This window comes from Camelus bactrianus, chromosome 10, assembly GCF_048773025.1.
Source record: "Camelus bactrianus isolate YW-2024 breed Bactrian camel chromosome 10, ASM4877302v1, whole genome shotgun sequence".
NCBI lineage: Eukaryota > Metazoa > Chordata > Mammalia > Artiodactyla > Camelidae > Camelus > Camelus bactrianus.
The window spans coordinates 63,615,391-63,632,154 of NC_133548.1; the positions used below are offsets into that span (position 1 = coordinate 63,615,391).

Genomic DNA, 16,764 nt, shown 5'->3' on the forward strand with positions numbered 1-16,764 from the left:
AGTTCATTTGTATCAACTTTTTTAGATTCCACATATAAGTGATATCATAGGATATTTGTCTTTCTCTGTCTGACTTACTTCACTTAGTATGATAATCTCTAGGTCCATCCATGTTGCTGCAAAAGGCATTATTTCATTCTATTTTATGGCTGAGTAGTATTCCCACATCTTTTTCATGCAGTCATCTGTCAATGGATAGTGAATATTTTAAATTAATATTTTAAAACTTATTTATTGTTTACCATCTGTTTTCCTCACTAGAACATAAACTTTTTGAGGGCAGGGACCATGTCTGTCTCATTCCGAGTTGACTAGGACAGTTAACAAGGTAGATCCCCTGCAAATATTTTCAGAGTTGAATGAGTGATTTCATCACTGTACTTCCGTTTGGTGGAGTGTTTGTCCACGTGCATTCTTCTTTCTGTTCCTTTTAAAATCTTACATCATGTTTCTGTCTGAAGAAAGTTCTTACATGCTGCTAATGTTTCCTTCTTTGAAATGATCTCCTGACCTGGCCTTGGCTTTCATTTAGTCCCATCCCTACTAATATCGGTTGAGTGTGGAGGTCTGGAGTGTAGTCTTCTGTATCAGACAGACCTGGGTTTGAATCCTGGCTCTGCTATTTTCTCACTGTGTGACCCTGGGCAAGTTATTAATCTCCCCAAACCTTAGTTCTCCCACCTGCAATCCAAGAACAGAAACGTCTACCTTATAGAGTATTAAGGTGGCAAGGAGTAAGAGATGGTGTCTGTAAAACAGCCTGTGCCTTCCCTGACGTATTGTAAATGCTACAGTTGTTAATCTCATTTTCCCTCAGTGCCTACTGCTAACCACTGGTTCTGTGCTTACCACTGAGAACACAGATTAACTGGATGCCTTTCAGATCTCCCAATCCACATCTGAAGTGGCTGAGCACAGACCTGCGTATGGGGGTGAGGCAGGACTGACTCTCAGACCTCAGAGCTTGGAGCAGAGGCGGAAGGTAGGATGAGGGAAAGGAGGAAGGGAGGAGAGGGGAGGCCAAAATCCCAACCCAGGTGGGTGGATGGTCCAAAAAGGATGGGCAGGTGAGAGTCTTGGAAGAGCAAGAGCTTGGAGACAGGAGGCCCAGGGGTGGCAAGTGAAGTCTGGAATGGGCCCTGAGCCACAGGCTCCTTTAGTAAAGCCTTGGGACCTTCAGTGTAGTGGGAGGGAGGTGCTGAGGCTGGTTAGACACTGTTCTCAAGTTCAGAGTCTAGTAAGGGAGACTGATGTATAAGCAAACAAGGATAAGCATGTGTGCAAAATCCAGAGGCAGTGTAGGGGAGGGACACATTGGGGAGGGGGGGAAGCTGTGGTGGGTGTGGCAGGAACCAAGGAAGGCTTCCCAGAGGAAGAGCCTAGGAGGATGAGAAAGAATTTAGTGCAGGTGAGGGATGGGGTGGGTGGAGGATTGGGATATAAAAGGGAGAAATGAAGCAGAATGGTGTGTCTGGGTGCTCTGTAATAATCAGGGCTTTCCCTGGCTGTCAGGGGTGTGTGGCTGGGCTGCAGGGGCATTTGGGGATCCTCCTCCAATGGACAGGTCCTTGAACAGTCCTGGCTCCTATTCTGTACAGGGAGTCCGTCCCACTTAGTAATATGAAGCAGGCAACCATCCTCTCTGGCACCCCTGTTCCCCTGGGTCTGGGTGGTCCCGGTAGAAATGCTGGCTTTGGAGTCTCACAGAACTCTACTGCTTACCAGTCTGGGGCACTGAGAAACTTCCAGAGCCTCTCTGAGCATCAGTTTCCTCATCTGTAAAACAGGGATAAAATGGTGCACACCTGATAGGGATGCTGTTATATTTAAATGAGATAATGCATGTAAAGGGCTTAGCAATAGAAACCACTACGTACATAGTAGTAAACATCTAATCATTCATTCTTTCATTCATTCATTTGCACATGCGTTTGTTCACCATTTAACATCAGACACTGGGAACACAGGGATGAACCAGGCTGTCCCTGCCTGTAAGAAGCCTGTGTTGAGTGTTTGTGTGGGAGGCAGACAAATAAACAGATGATTACTGTGCTGTGTGAGTGTGTTCAGTGCTATGGCAGAAGGCACACGTCAAGTGATGATGAGAGCACAGGTGATGGGCACACTGGTTGCCAGGTTGCCACCATGCTGCTGCTGATGCTGGTGATGTTGATCAGAGCCTGGACTAAATGTGGAGGAGAGGGCTTCAGTCCCTAGGAGCCAGATCAGGATCGGTCTCAAAAGTCAAGTCAAGGCCATTAGCCCTTATACTGAAGGCCATGGGAAGCTACTGAAAAATCTCAGGCAGCAGAGAGACCTGGTCCCATCTGCATTCAGGAAGGTCACTCTGGCCCCAGCGAGAGCAGCTAGGAAGCTCTCCGGCTCCCAGTGAGGAATAATGAGGTCCCAACAAGAAACCGAGAGTCCCAATGAGGTTGAAAGTCTATGATCCATGGTAGCAGGGCAGTGAGAGGGCTGGACTGGTGAGAGTTTTTGGTCAGAGTTTGGGTTATCGAAAATCTCTTAAGGAATATTTAATGTTTCTCTTAAAACATGCAAAAAGTCTAAACAATGGGACAGCCGATTTCATCACTCATATTTATTTATTTAGTTTTGAGGGGAGATAATTAGGTTTGTTTGTTTGTTTGTTTGTTTATTTATTTATTTATTTATTATTTTTTAATAGCGGTACTAGGGATTGAACCTAGGGCTTTGTGCATGCTAAGCATGCACTGTACCACTGACCTATACCCTACCCCCTTATTTATTATTTAAAATAATAAGGCTAAGGCTATTAGCCTCAGCTAAGTTGGTTTTTCCCACTAAACGTTTCGAATATCCCATACTGTGTTGCAGAGAAGTATGATTTGATCCAAAACTGTCTTTTCCTCTCCTGATGCATGACATCAGATTTGCCATGTCTGAAACCTGGTGGGTATTATTGAGGAAATCAAGGAGTAAATGTCTGGACGGTCCATTTTACATAGGAAGTGCTTTAGAAATGTTGGGTTTCTCTGCTTTGTCTGAACAGTGTCCAGTGGAGTTTAAAGTGTCTGTTAACTCACAGATTTGCTGATCGCATTCTCGACATTGTCCGTAATATCTTGTATTTGGTGCTGGGTTTTCAGGAATGAGTGTCATGGGAACCCTGCAGTCACTCACCACCTTTCTTTTCTGTTCCTCAGCTCTTATGTCATTCAGATGTTTCTTGAGTAGCATCTTTATTCTCCTAAAGTAAGGAAGAATCTCAGAGAGCTTTCCAGAACTCTGTTTCATTGCTTTTAGTAGCCTTCAGCACCTCTCTCATTCCCTGGGTCTCTTCTGTGGGCCTCATCTTGTTTCTTTTCAATTAAAAAAAAAAAAAAGTGGAGGTACTGGGGATTGAACCCAGTACCTTGCACACGCTAAGTACACACTCTACCACTGAGCTACGCCCTCACCCCCTGCCCCCCCAATGTGGGTCTCATTTTGAATCGGAAGTTAGGTGATGCCTTCCTCAGGGTTTTCATTATATATATTCAGTATCCTGGGTTGAAAAGTTAACTCGTGTGTATTTCTGGTCTGTGCCATGTATACCTCTGTTTCTCCTGTGTAAAAGAATTGTATGAAATATATTTTAATGAAGTTTTTTTGATACCACATCAAGCCTGTTTGACCCAAAATAGTCTGCATCTCTGGGCTATAAATAAACAAACGGCTATTTGTTCTGGGACATCTCCAAATTCCAAGAGCTCCGAAAGCCCTGCTTCTTTTTTTTTTTAATTTTTTAAATTTATTTTTTATTGAGTTATAGTCATTTTACAATGTTGTGCAATTTCCACTGTAGAGCACAAGTTTTCAGTTATACATGAACATACATATATTCATTGTCACTTTTTTTTCGCTGTGAGCTACCACAAGATCTTGTATATATTTCCTGTGCTATACTGTATAATCTTGTTTATCTGTTCTATATATGCCTGTCAGTATCTACAAATTTTGAAATCCCAGTCTGTCCCTCCCCAGCTCCCACCCCCTTGGCAACCACAAGTTTGTATTCTATGTCTATGAGTCTATTTCTGTTCTGTATTTATGTTCTTTTTTTTTTTTTAATTCCACATATGAGCGATCTCATATGGTATTTTTCTTTCTCTTTCTGGCTTACTTCACTTAGAATGACATTCTCCAGGGACACTCATGTTGCTGCAAATGGTGTTATATTGTCGGTTTTTATGGCTGAGTAGTATTCCATTGTATAAATATACCACCTCTTCTTTATCCAGTCATCTATTGATGGACATTTAGGCTGTTTCCATGTCTTGGCTATTGTAAATAGTACTGCTATGAATATTGGGGTGCAGGTGTCTTTTTGAAGTAGGGTTCCTTCTGGATATATGCCCAGGAGTGGGATTACTGGGTCATATGATAAGGAAAATAGACTTTACTTTCTGAGAGAAGTTTTAGGTTCACAGCAAGACTGGGCAGAAGGTACAGAGTTTCCCCACAAACCCCTGCCTCTACACATGCTTAGCTGTCCCCAATATCCACATCTCCACACTTGATGGACCTACAGTGACACATCATTATCACTCAAAGTCCATAGTTCACCTTAGAATTCACTCTTGGGGTTCTGCATTCTATGGGTTTGGACAAATGTATAATGACATGTATCTAGTATGTATTGTAGTATCATGCAGAATAATTTCTCTGCCCTAAAAATCCTCTGTGCTCTGCCTAGTCATCCTTGCATCCCTGCAAATCTCTGCTAGCCCGTGATCTTTCTACAATCTCTGTAGTTTTGTCTCTGCCCACTTGTCATCTAGTTGGAATTATACAATATGTAGATTTCAGATTGGCTTGTTTCACTTAGTAATATGCATTTAAGATTCTTCCATGTCTTTTCATTGCTCAATTGCTAATTTCCTTTTAGTGCTGAGTAATATTCCATTGTCTAGTTGTACCATAGTGTATTTAATCATCGATCTACTGAAAAACATTTTGGTTGCTTCCAGGTTTTGAAAATTATGAATAAGGCTGCTATAAACATCTGAATGCAGGTTTTTGTGTGGATGTGAGTCTTCAAGTCCTTTCCGTAAATACCAAAGAGCATGATTGCTGTATCATATGGTAGTGTTAGTTTGAGTCCTTTTTTCTGTTGGTTTTATTGAGGTATGGTTGACAAAAAAAATTGTAAGATTCTAAATGTGTACTGTACGTTTAGTTTTGTAAGAAACTGCTGACCTATCTTCTAGCATGGCTGTACCATTTTGCATTCTGACCAACAGTGAGTATTCCTGCTGCTCCACATCCTCACCAGTGTTTGGAGTTGTCAGTGTCTCAGATGTTGGCCATTCTGATAGGTGTGTAGTAGTATCTCACTGTTGTTTTAATTTGCGTTTCCCTGATGACCTACGGTGTGGAGCATCTTGTCACACGCTTATTTTCCATCCTGTATCTTCTTTGAGGAGGTACCTGTTGAGGTCTTTCCCCATTTTTTAATCAGGTTGTTTGTTTTCTTATTGTTGAGTTTTTAGAGTTATTTGTCTATTTTGGATAACAGTTCTCTATCAGATGTGTCTTTTGCAAGTAGTTTCCCCCATTCTGTGACTTCTCTTCTCATTCTTTGACAGTGTCTTTCACAGAGCAAAAATTTACTTCTAAAGTCCAGTTTATCAATTGTTTCTTTCATGGATCGTGTCTTCGGTGTTGTATCTAAAAAGTTATGAAGCCCATGCCCATCTGGATTTGCTCCTATGTCATTTAAATTTTCTTAGCAATCCCTCCATGTCTGTTTTGCAAACCCAGGCTTAGAGAAGTCAAGTTACTCTTCAGTGCCACTAAGTTAGTAACTGGTGGGACTAATTCAAACACAGGTCTGCCAACCTCCAAGCCCATCCAAGAGGCTGTCTCTTTCATTCCACGGCTGCTGCTTCAAGAACAACTCTGCGTGGAGATCAGATTGGCTCTCTTCTAGAGTTGGATGAGGTCTCTTTTAACACTGAGATTCTAGGTCACAGCTTAGAGCACACAGAAGAAAGGGCACTCCCTTCACCTTTTTGACCCTAAGACCTGCTACTGAGTTTTGTCTTCATGTGCCTGAAGGATGTGCCTCCCTTTTCATTTTCATTCATTTTGAGAAAGGCAGCTCACTGTTGGGGGTCCTCTAAATTTTTAGCTGAACTAGACCATTGCCTGCCTCACTTTTTACTGGTGGAATTTGAGAGAATCTGGGGGAGACAGTGCATGAACAAATGGAGAATTAGTGAGGTTTACAATGTTGTTATAAACTTTATGATGTGAGCTGATTGTTTCATGTAGCCTCATAAAACAAACTGGAGATGGTGGAGGGTGATTACATCACCCCCTCTGCCTTCTTGACAGAGATGAAGTCTTCTTTAGTGCTTGGGATTATTTCCTGATGTTCCACTCAGACCAGCCCAGTTTTCCGATTTTACTATGTTCCTTTAATGGGTATAGAGAAAAAAAGAGGAGATGGAGGCGGGGAGGAGGAGGGGGGAACTCTTCAGTCCAATGTATAGCCCTGCCATTTGTGGCAAAGATGAATGACTAATGTCAGAGCAGAGCACCAAAACTTACAGATACAAGCCTGTTTGGTTTGGGCAGTAAATAAATAAGCCAGTTACACATTTCTTGGATGGCTGGCAAAAGTTTTGTCATCAGAGCAACTACCATGTAGAGCTGGCTCTGCTTATCCAAGTTGTCAGCCTCTGTCCCAACCCCCAAACAACCCAAGGAGGAGGAGCTGGGCCTTGTCCATTTCGTATTTGTAACTAGCTCTGAGTGAGGGGGAGGGACAGGCAGGGTTGCCTCCTGCTCAGGCTGCTGGCCTGCGTTAATCCACAAATGCCTCGGAAGCGGCAGGCTGACTGCATCCTCCTCTTCACATTCCTGGGTCTGTCTGGGCTGGTTGGTGCAGTTACCAGAACATACCACATCGGGATTGTGGAAGAATACTGGAACTATGTACCCCAAGGGAAGAATGTTATTACTGGCAGAAGTTTCGCAGAAGACAAGTGAGTGAAATTGGAGTTCCCGTGGACTCCGCAGCTTTGGCCCCTTTTTGACCCTGCTTGGGGAAGGTGGTGTTCCTTGGGTGGCTATCGTGGTGGTGAGTTGACCTAAACCAGCGGGAAGGGTTTGGTGTTTGCTCTGAGAGCCCCAGCATGGGCAGGTGTGAAATTTGGAAGAGATATTCTTCGCTCCATCTATTCACAGCCTTGTCTGTGAAGAGCCATGTACACAACCAGGTGTTTTGAATAATGGCCAATTTTCACTAGGCATCACTAACAACTTTCAGGGGTTCGAGGTTCGCTTTGTTCAAAAAAAAAACAGTGAACCTTTGAGAGAAAAATTTGGTAATTTCCAAGAATTCTTTATAGCACAGGGAAATATATTCAATATCTTATAATGAAAAAGAATATGAAAAAAGAATATATATGTATAACTGAATCACTATGCTGTACACCAGAAACTAACACAACATTGTAAATTAACTATACTTCCATTAAAAAAATAAAAATGAAGCCATATAACTGGTTTTACTGAAAGAAAAAAGGAATTCTTTACAGTTGACATACACAGTGTTTTCTTTGTTTTTATTTTTGGAATGAAACATCATAATTAGAGATACATATGCTATAGGTTGCTACATTTTGTTTTGTTTTGTTTTGTTTTGCAATGTTTAACAGAGAGGGGCAATTGTTGTGGATTTGGCTGGTACTTAGAGAGTTTCCTTGAGTCCACTTAGAAGTGGCTTCTTCGCTGGTAAAAGGTGTGTTCTGGCCCTAACTCATTCAGTCTGAGGGCAGTGTTTACCCCAGAGCCCATGGTATAGCTGGATGAGATGGTGCTGGAATCTTCTATGCCCCTGATCTTGTATTTTTGCAGGAAATAGCTCTTGCTCCCCCTCTTCCTCTCAAGATGTTGTGTCTTCAGTCTCTTATCTGTTCCCTGGAACCTGGAACACATAAGAGATTTAAGTCACCCTCTGGCTCCAGAAACAGTCGTGCAGATTTTCAACGTTGTAGTTCTTAGAACATCTTTTGAGGTGTTTTGGTAAAACAGTCATATATTCAGATGCTTGTTCCTTTCCTGATAGGCAGAGCCCTGTGCATTCAACATCCGAGTTCCACTCTCTAGAGATGAGATTAGTTGCTAAGATTCATGGAGTCTGCCAACAAGTCTTTAAGAGCCAGGTCGCCCTCTGGGGAAAGATCAAAGATCCAGTTGGCTTGGACACGTGGCTTCCAGGTTTCTGAACAACACGAAAGGGGCATAGTCATGTTTTGTTTATTCAAAAAGGATGATGCTCATACCAGTCAGGCTACCAAGAAAGAGTTTTCCTTAAGCACCGTACCAGGAAATTGAATGTGCAAGGGGCTATTTCCAGAGAAAGCTCTTGGCTTCTTTCAGTCTCCCATCTGCTGACCATTGGTGGTGGTGGTCTCTGTTGTGACAAACAGATATGGGGTTGAAAGTCTCCCCTAACGACCGGTAGCCTTCCCTAAACATAGAGCTCTGCTGGCCTCAAAAAGAGCTCAATGGAAAACGATCATCGTGAGCAGCTACTGGACGCGAGACTATTCAAGACGTGTACGCTGAGTGTCATGGACATAGTCTGTAAACTCAGTGTGATACTGGATTGCCTTTCCATAAACACAGAGTTCTTTCTCCTAAAATACTCCTGTCAGCATAGCTGTTTGGTAGCACTTATTCTGACCCAGGGACTCCGCCAGAGACCATCGCTGCTCTCAGGTTTTATTAGACCCACCGCACAAACAAGGAACTGAAGCTCTGAGGTGAAGAAATTGGCCAGAGCTCACAGAGTAAAAAGCAGCACCAGACTCACTTTGCTTTGGCTTCAGAGCCAATTATTTTTTCGCCACGCAACCTGTTTGTTGGCAAAGGTGATCCTTTCCCACTGAATGGAACTCAGCTTTGAGGGAAGCCAGGATTCCAGTAATAAGAACTTTCTAGAAAGACCCAATTCTGTACCAAAGGCTGGTTTAGTCTCACTTGTCACTCTTTCCAGAGAGACACTGAAAACAATCACTGATGCCAGTAACCAAACTGGTTACCTGGGTTCATTCAAAAACCCAAAGTACTTTAAATTACTGAAATACTAGAACGCCACTTCCCGCAAGGCTGGGTGTGGGAAGAGGTCAGGGGCTCTCTGCTGATGATTCAGCTAGAAGATGGTGCTTCGAAGAAAGTACAATAAAATATATGAAAAGAGTTACGGTGAGAAAGAAAAGGAGAAAAAGAAAGAAAATGGGCATGACTAAAACAGAATTTGGCGTCAGATTAGAGTGGCTCCCTGTGAGAGGACTCCTGCCCCTCAGGAGGAACTGGCACATTCGAGGGCATTCCGGGAGTGCCAAGGTCCCCACGTGTTTCCCTCCAGTGTGTAAAGGGGCAGCGTTTATGCAGGGCCGACTCCTGACTCTCGAAAGGGGAGCCTCCGTGAGGATGCGATGCGTGTTGGCTTTTATCAGCAATCACGGCAGGAAGTGCTGCTGGTATGGCGGGCGGCTTAGGGCGAGTTCCCAAGGAGGCGTGGGTGTGGCTGGCTGCTGACTCTTGTTCGAAGACCACAGGACACAGGTCTCAGGTGCCACGATTCGCAGGTGTCCTGGGAGCCACAGGTGACACATGCAGCGATGCCACAGTTATGGGACATATATGGAGTTCACTGTGTATGCTGTGTTGTGTCAGCTCCCCAGCAGCAAGGGGGCATCTTGGGTGATGTGACTGCCTCTCACTCAGCTTCTGCAGGATGAGTGGACAGCATTTCTGAGGACACTCTGCCTTTAGGACATTCAGACCCAGACAAGTTCCTGATACTTAGAAGTCCATGACCGCTGGGTGCCTCGTATCCCACCATGAGCAGAAAGAGCCTGAAATGGCAATCAGGAGACCTGACTTCTATTCCTTGCTTTGCCCCCAGCTCGCTATGTAACCTTGAAACAGGTCACATAATCTCCCTAATTTCCTTAATTTGTGGGGGAAGAAAAGGGAGTTGAAATATAATCCCTAACATCACCTGAGAAGTATCATTCCAAGGCATCAGAAATAATTTTTGAAACTGAAGAAAAAACATCCTACCTGACTTACCAGTTCTTAGAAAGATTTTTACAATGGTGAAAGAAAGGAGAGAGACGATTTCCAAGTGTTCAGCCTAGGAATCAGACATGGAGAAGGACTGAGAGAGGAGATATGTGACAATTTTTGAAGTATTCTGTATTTTTCTTTACCCATCCAGTTTTTTCCCCTGTTCTTGAACAACTATCTCCAATTCTTCGCTTCACCTGCAAAGTTTTTCCCCACAGCCCTGGCTTATTCTGATCAGTTTCCTTCCCAATCCCTCCTGGCGCTTGGTGTCCTTATCTGGCCTTGGACACAGCGTTCCCTTCTCTCTGCTTTGCTCTCTGGCAGTTTGAGGTACATCAGTCACCTCTGCAGCTGGAGGATGAGGGCCATGGTGGTGGAGGGGCAGGCCCAGCATACTCATAATAACCCCCCTCCCTGCACAGAGCTCTGTCAGTGACAATAACCCACGGACGACGGAGCAGGGCTGGTCACCTGGAATCATTAAAGTAAGAACTAAGCGCTCTGTCAATTTAGTTGTTCTGGTTGCTGTATCTCTGAATGAGCAGAATCGGCAAAAATTAGGGGAAAAGGAAGGTGAGTGCCAAAATTTCAGTGATGGAAAAAAGCTTGGAAACCAAAATTAGGCAGTGCCAAGAGCCTAATAAATCCTGATTCACGAGAAGGAGTTAGGAAAGAAATTGAAATCATTTCACCCAGATGCTGTAGCAGTCAGATGGTGCAATTTAACTTTCTGACCTGTTACCTTTGCTTGATAACAGGGTTCAAAAATACAATTAAGGAGGAAGTTATAGCTCAGTGGTAGAGTGTGCGCTTAGCACACACAGGTCGTAGGTTCAATCCCCAGTACCGCCATTAAAAAAGTAGGTAAACCTAATTATCTCCCCCTTCCAAAAAAAAAAACAAACTCAAAAGACAAAACAAAACAAAAAACTCAAACCAAAAAATAATTTTAAAAAGGAGTCTAGAGTTGTGGCAAAGACCTCATATTAAAAAAAATAAACAACATAACAAACAACATAACATCATGGAATATGACAATAAACATAAAATAATTTTAAAATGTAATAAATAAATAAATGAATGAGTGAATAAATAAACCTAATTATCTCCCCTGGCCAAAAAAAGAAAAGAAAAGAAAAGAAAATCTATCTATCTATATATATAAAGACTGGAAGCACTAATGTTACCTAGGAAGTATTGGATTTAGGAGTTATATTGTATTTAGAAACATTTTCTCCTGATGAATATATTCCTCCTTTTCCCCTTGGACTTAATGGGGACACAGGGCTCCTTTGATTTGCTTGGGGATGGTGTCAGCATTTGATTCACTCATGCCAGTCTGGCTCATAAAGCACTTAATTAAGGTGTGACTGTGCTTCGGTGGTAAAGCCTGATGTTTAATGGAACCAGAGTGGGTCACTTTATTTAAAGCTACAGTTCTCACCCAGACCTCCTTTAGCCAGCAACACACATGAAGCCTTTTTCTTCTCAGTGAAAGGCAGGGGTTTTCATGGATATGAACTCTCAGGCAGAACTACACTTGGACATGAGTGAAATTGACCACTGCTCAAACCCTATGTTAGGGTCCACTGAGGGAGTTTACCCAGTCACATCACTATGGCAACCCAGTGGGTGGCAAAGGGTTTTGAGCACCCCCTGTGAGCAGTTAAGGACAGCCCTGTATGTTTATCTGAAAGAAGAGCCAACTGAAGGGAAGCAGGTGGGGGAAGTGAAAGGCTTTTGTAAGCTTTGAAATAAAGAGAAGGATACCACCTCATTACAGCTTGATCTTAGAGAGATGATGACTTTCAAATCTCAACTTCTATCTTATCAACAGGAAAAAAATCCTATGTTGGGCATGATGCCTTGACAATCTCTTGGGGTTGCTGTTATTCCCTGTATCAGTTAGTGATTGCTTTGGGCTGCCAGGAGAGACAAGAATCGAGTGGCTTAAACAATTTAGGGTTTTGTATACTCTTATGAAAGAAATCCAGAGGTGGCCAGTCTAAGGCTGGTGGGACAGCTGGCATGATAGAGTTTCAGAGGCTATCTATGTTTATGACCTACCATCCTTAGCATGTGACTTCCTCCTCGGGGAACTTTATGGTCACAAAGTGGCTGCTAGAACTCCAGCCCTCACATCTCTGATCCAGGAGGGAAGAGAGGAAGGGGAAAGTTAGAAAGGGCATAATTCCTACTTCATCAGTCCTATAAAGGGTTCTCATGGAAACCCCACCCAACTAATTCTATTTACGTCTCATTGAATACTCAAATCCACAAAGGGGGCTTAGAAATACAGTTTTTTAGTTATGTGCTTTTTGGCCTGAACAGAAGCAGGATTTGATTCTGTTACTAAGAAAAAAAGAAAGGGGAGCATGAATACTGTAAGGCAGCTGGCAGTCCCTACCACCCTCCCCTGCCTAATTCTCCCCTTTTCCCAACCTTCATGAACACCTTCTTAGTCTTCCTTTTCCCTTTTTACCTCCAGATAGTGGGTCCCCAAGGCCTGGTTAGTGGGCTTTGAGAGAACTCACAGACAACATAATAGCTTACTGTCATCAAGTCCTTTGTATGTTCCAGGCTTTAATTGTCATTAAAGCTTTCAGTGCAGGAGGGTGACAGATCTCCTGCCCTGGTCAGGAGGACCAGGAGGCTCAGGGAAGGTTTCCTCAGTAGTCCAAGTGGTCTAACAGAGATGCCACGGCAGCTTGGACTGCTGGTGAATGTGCTCAGGGGTTGCTCTGGGATCAGCTGAGAAGCTTCGAATTCTTGTTCCACTGACTAGGCAAGTGATTGAATCTTTCTTAGCCTCAATTTTCTCATTGGTAAAATCGGGATAATGACAGTACTTGCTTCTGAGGTGTATTAGTTTCCTGTGGTGGCCATAACAAATGACCACAAACTGGGAGGCTTAAAACAACAGAAATGTATTCTCTTCCAGTCCTGGAGGTCAGAAGTCTGAAACGAAGGTGTTGGCAGGGCCACACTCCCTCTGCAGGCTCTAGGGGAGAATCCACTCATTGTCTGTCTCCACTTCTGGGGGCTGCTGGCAGCCCTTGGCTTGTGGTGGCCTCACTCCAGTCTCTGCCTCTGTCTTCATATCACCTTCTCCTCTGTGCATGTCTAATTTCCCTCTTAGAAGAGTGCTTTTGGTGGCATTTAGGACTCACCTGAATAATCTGGGATCATCTTATCACAAAATCCTTAATTGCATCTGCAAAAACCCTTTCTCCAAATAAAGGGATTAGGATGTGGACTTACCTCTGGGAGCCGTCATCAGCCACCGTGGTGTCAGGAGGCTCACATGACAGGAGATCTGTAAGTGCTCAGACGTGATGCCTGGGACTGGGTTAGCACTCCAGAAATGTCCGTCATCGTGGTAGCTCTCCTGTCTCGAGGGGTTCTCTGAAAAGCAGGAGCTCTGTGGGAAAGAGACCTCAAATGTCAGGTTTTCCTTATTTCTAATTAGAGCTTTGCCAGAAACAACCATCAACTCCCATGACCCCCACTGACTGAATGCTCACTCTCCCAGAAGCCGTGCGTAAGGCTCCACATCTCATCTACCCCTCACAGTGGCTGCGCCATGGTCAGTGGTTGACAGCTGAGGAGACTGGGGTTCAGAGAAGTTAAGTCGCTTCCCCAAGATCTCACAGGGTCAAATTGGGGTGCTGGGATTCAAGCTCATCTCTTTTTTATTTCCATTTTTTTAAACTGAAGTATAGTTAGTTTGCCATGTTGTGTCAATTTCTGGTGTACGGCAGAATGCTTCAGTTATACACATGCATCCATGTATTTCTTTTCTTGTTCTTTTTCATTAGGTTACTACAAGATACTGAATATAGTTCCCTGTGCTCTACAGAAGAAACTTGTTGTATATCTATTTTATATATAGTAGTACCTGCAAGTCTTGAACTCCCAATTTATCCCTTCCCACCCACTTTGCCCTCTGGTAACCATCAGTTTGTTTTCTATGTCTGTGAGTCTGTTTCTATTTTGTAAATAAGTTAATCTGAGTCATTTTTTTTAAGATTCCACATATGAGCGATATCACATGATAGTTTTCTTTCTCTTTCTGGCTTACTTTACTTAGAATGACAATCTCCAGGTCCATCCATGTTGCTGCAGATGACATTATTTTATTCTTTTTAATGACTGAGTAATATTCCATTATGTATCTATCTATATAGGCCAATATCACTGATGAACATAGATGCAAAAATCCTTGCCAAAATATTAGCAAACAGAATCCAACAACACATAAAAAAGATTATGCATCATGACCAGGTGGGGTTCATCCCAGGGACACAAGGGTGGTTCAACATACGCAAATCAATCAATGTAATACATCACATCAACAAGAGAAAGGACAAAAACCACATGATCATCTCAATAGATGCAGAAAAAGCATTTGATAAAATTCAACACCCATTTATATATCTATCTATATATATATCTCACAACTTCTCTATCCACTCGTTGTTGATGGACACGCAGGTTGCTCCACTTCTTGGCTATTATAAGTAGTGCTGCTGTGAGCATTGGAGTGCATGTGTCTTTTTGAATTAGAGTTCCCTCTGGATATACAAGCCCATTCTCTTTTCCCTTGACCGTGTGGATTTGTTTTTAACATGCCTGTGTGTGTTCTGGGGAGCTTCTGTGGAAATGAAGTGGGAAAAGGGAGAACTCAAGACTTAGGTGATACCAGGGGAGCACAGAGCAGTGTGTAAAGGAGCCCATCACTGGATGGGATGGCTTTAAAAATGATTATTCTAATTAAGAAGGGTGTGCAGTGTGTAATCACCATCTTCACCTTTCCTTTTGCCCAGTGGCTCTTGTCCCAGTCTAGTCCTATTTTCTCCTTGGTGAACCACATCCCATCTCAAGCTCAGACAACACCTCTGGTCCTTATTGTGACTGTATGATCTCACATGTGTGCTCTGACCACACCTTCTGCTGATATTACTTTGCAGTTCATCTTCAACCCATATGCCCCCAATGTGCATTCAGACATACAGGCTCTATACAGTGTATGTGCCCCTTCATATAGAAAACTGGGTGTTGCTGTTTATTCACCAGTGCGTATGTTCTGTCTTCCCAATCAGCTGGGAAATCTCTGGAATACAGGGACTGAGATTCATATATCTTGACCCCAGTTTCTAGTTTAATGTCCCATATCCAGTAGAGATTCAGCAACAGCTTGATGGTTGAATGAATGGGAAAATCCCACTAAATGATCCAGGTTGTGGGGGACGGTGCAGATGGTGAGGGGCACAGCCCTGTGAGCTTCAAACTGCTCAGGACCTAACCTACCGTCCACCTCTGCCCTGGTGAGATGATTCCCACAGGCAGGTCTGTTCTGACCATGGTTCATCTTGCCTGCATTTGGAAGGTGTCTCCCTTCACAGTATTGCCCCTGGCCTTGGCAAAGTGAACATTTGGTCTTCAAAGCAGTTGACAATGTGAAACTTCCCAGGCCCGTGGCATTCCTTCCCAGCAGGAAATAGACATCTCCTCAGCTTGAGTCAAAGTGTTAGAATGTAGGTTGGGGATGAATCTGAGGGGTAGTGATTACTCAGTTGCTCACAGTGGGCCATCCTGTGGCTACACGAAACAATACACAAGCCACCAGCAAGGCATTCTGATGAGTGCACTCGAGCTGAACCAGGAGCCACTTCCTGTGGATGGCTCCTTGAAGTCACCCACTTGCTTTGTTCCTTTGGGAAGATTTGCATCTTCTAAGGCACCTAGGAGCTGTGGCTTCTGTCCTACTGTTTCAAATGCATAATGTATTCTTAGGGATAAGTTGCTGCTTAGACACTGAAAAGACTTTGTCTTACATCTACCACTCCCCTACCTTTGCCACTGTCAGTAGTTCCTCTGGATTTAAATAGTTCCTATGGTTTGAAATAGTTACTATAGTTTTTATGCTAAAGATTTTAGAAATGTGATCTCCAAACTTGCAGGTATATCAGAATTATATTAGTTGGAATAGGTCATGTTGTGCTACAGTAACAAACAACCCCCAAGTCTCAGGGGGATGACCCCACAGAGGTGTATTTCCCACCCTCTTGGGTTCACAGAGGGTCACTTGACTCCAAGACAGCTGTCTTCCCCAGGAAAACTTGCAGCCAGGCAGCTTGGATCTTGAGCCCTCACTATCTTCACTTGAGGCTTCCCCTGCAGCAGAGGAAGTGAGGGTCTTGTAATGGCAATGAAATGCCCTGGCCCAGAAGTGACACATATCACTTCCACTCATAGCCTATTTGTCAAAATCCCATGGCCCCACCTACCTGTAAAGCTCTTTGCTCTCCCCTTCTGCTGAGAGGAAAGAAAAATCAGAATGGGCAAGTGCCGGAAGGCTCTAGGAATTGTTTGGTTATCTGGGGGAGAAAAAAGATGCCACTGGCCCTGCCACCAGAAAGTCTGATTCAGTTGCCCTGAAGTGGAGCCTAGGGATCTAAATATTTAGCAGATGTCCCATGTGGTACACAGGTGGACATTTAGGAACAACCATGTTAGAAAACCTAATTCCCTCTTGGAGTGACCATTGGCTGTTGAGGTGGTAAGACTGACACACATCTAGGAATGTGCAAAACAAGTCGATACATAACTCGGTACTAAAATATGCAGTACATGCAATGTGTTGTAGGAGGG

The 16,764-nt window shown here is 43.5% G+C and overlaps 1 protein-coding gene across 5 annotated transcripts in view; it reads left to right on the forward strand.

Moving 5' to 3' along the window:
• The window catches only part of HEPHL1 (hephaestin like 1), a 191,082-nt gene that overhangs the window by 114,124 nt on the left and 60,194 nt on the right, over positions 1 to 16,764 (forward strand). Inside the window, exon 1 of one of the 5 annotated variants that reach the window (XM_010973355.3) lies at positions 6,588 to 7,013. The exons of 2 other annotated variants lie outside the window; for them this stretch is intronic. In XM_010973355.3, the coding sequence (XP_010971657.1) occupies positions 6,844 to 7,013 (170 nt within the window). In that variant the 5' untranslated portion in view covers positions 6,588 to 6,843. Of the gene's footprint in view, positions 1 to 6,587; positions 7,014 to 16,764 lie in introns of those variants that run through there. 2 more of the 5 variants (XR_006721235.2, XM_010973354.3) reach the window with 2 other exon arrangements.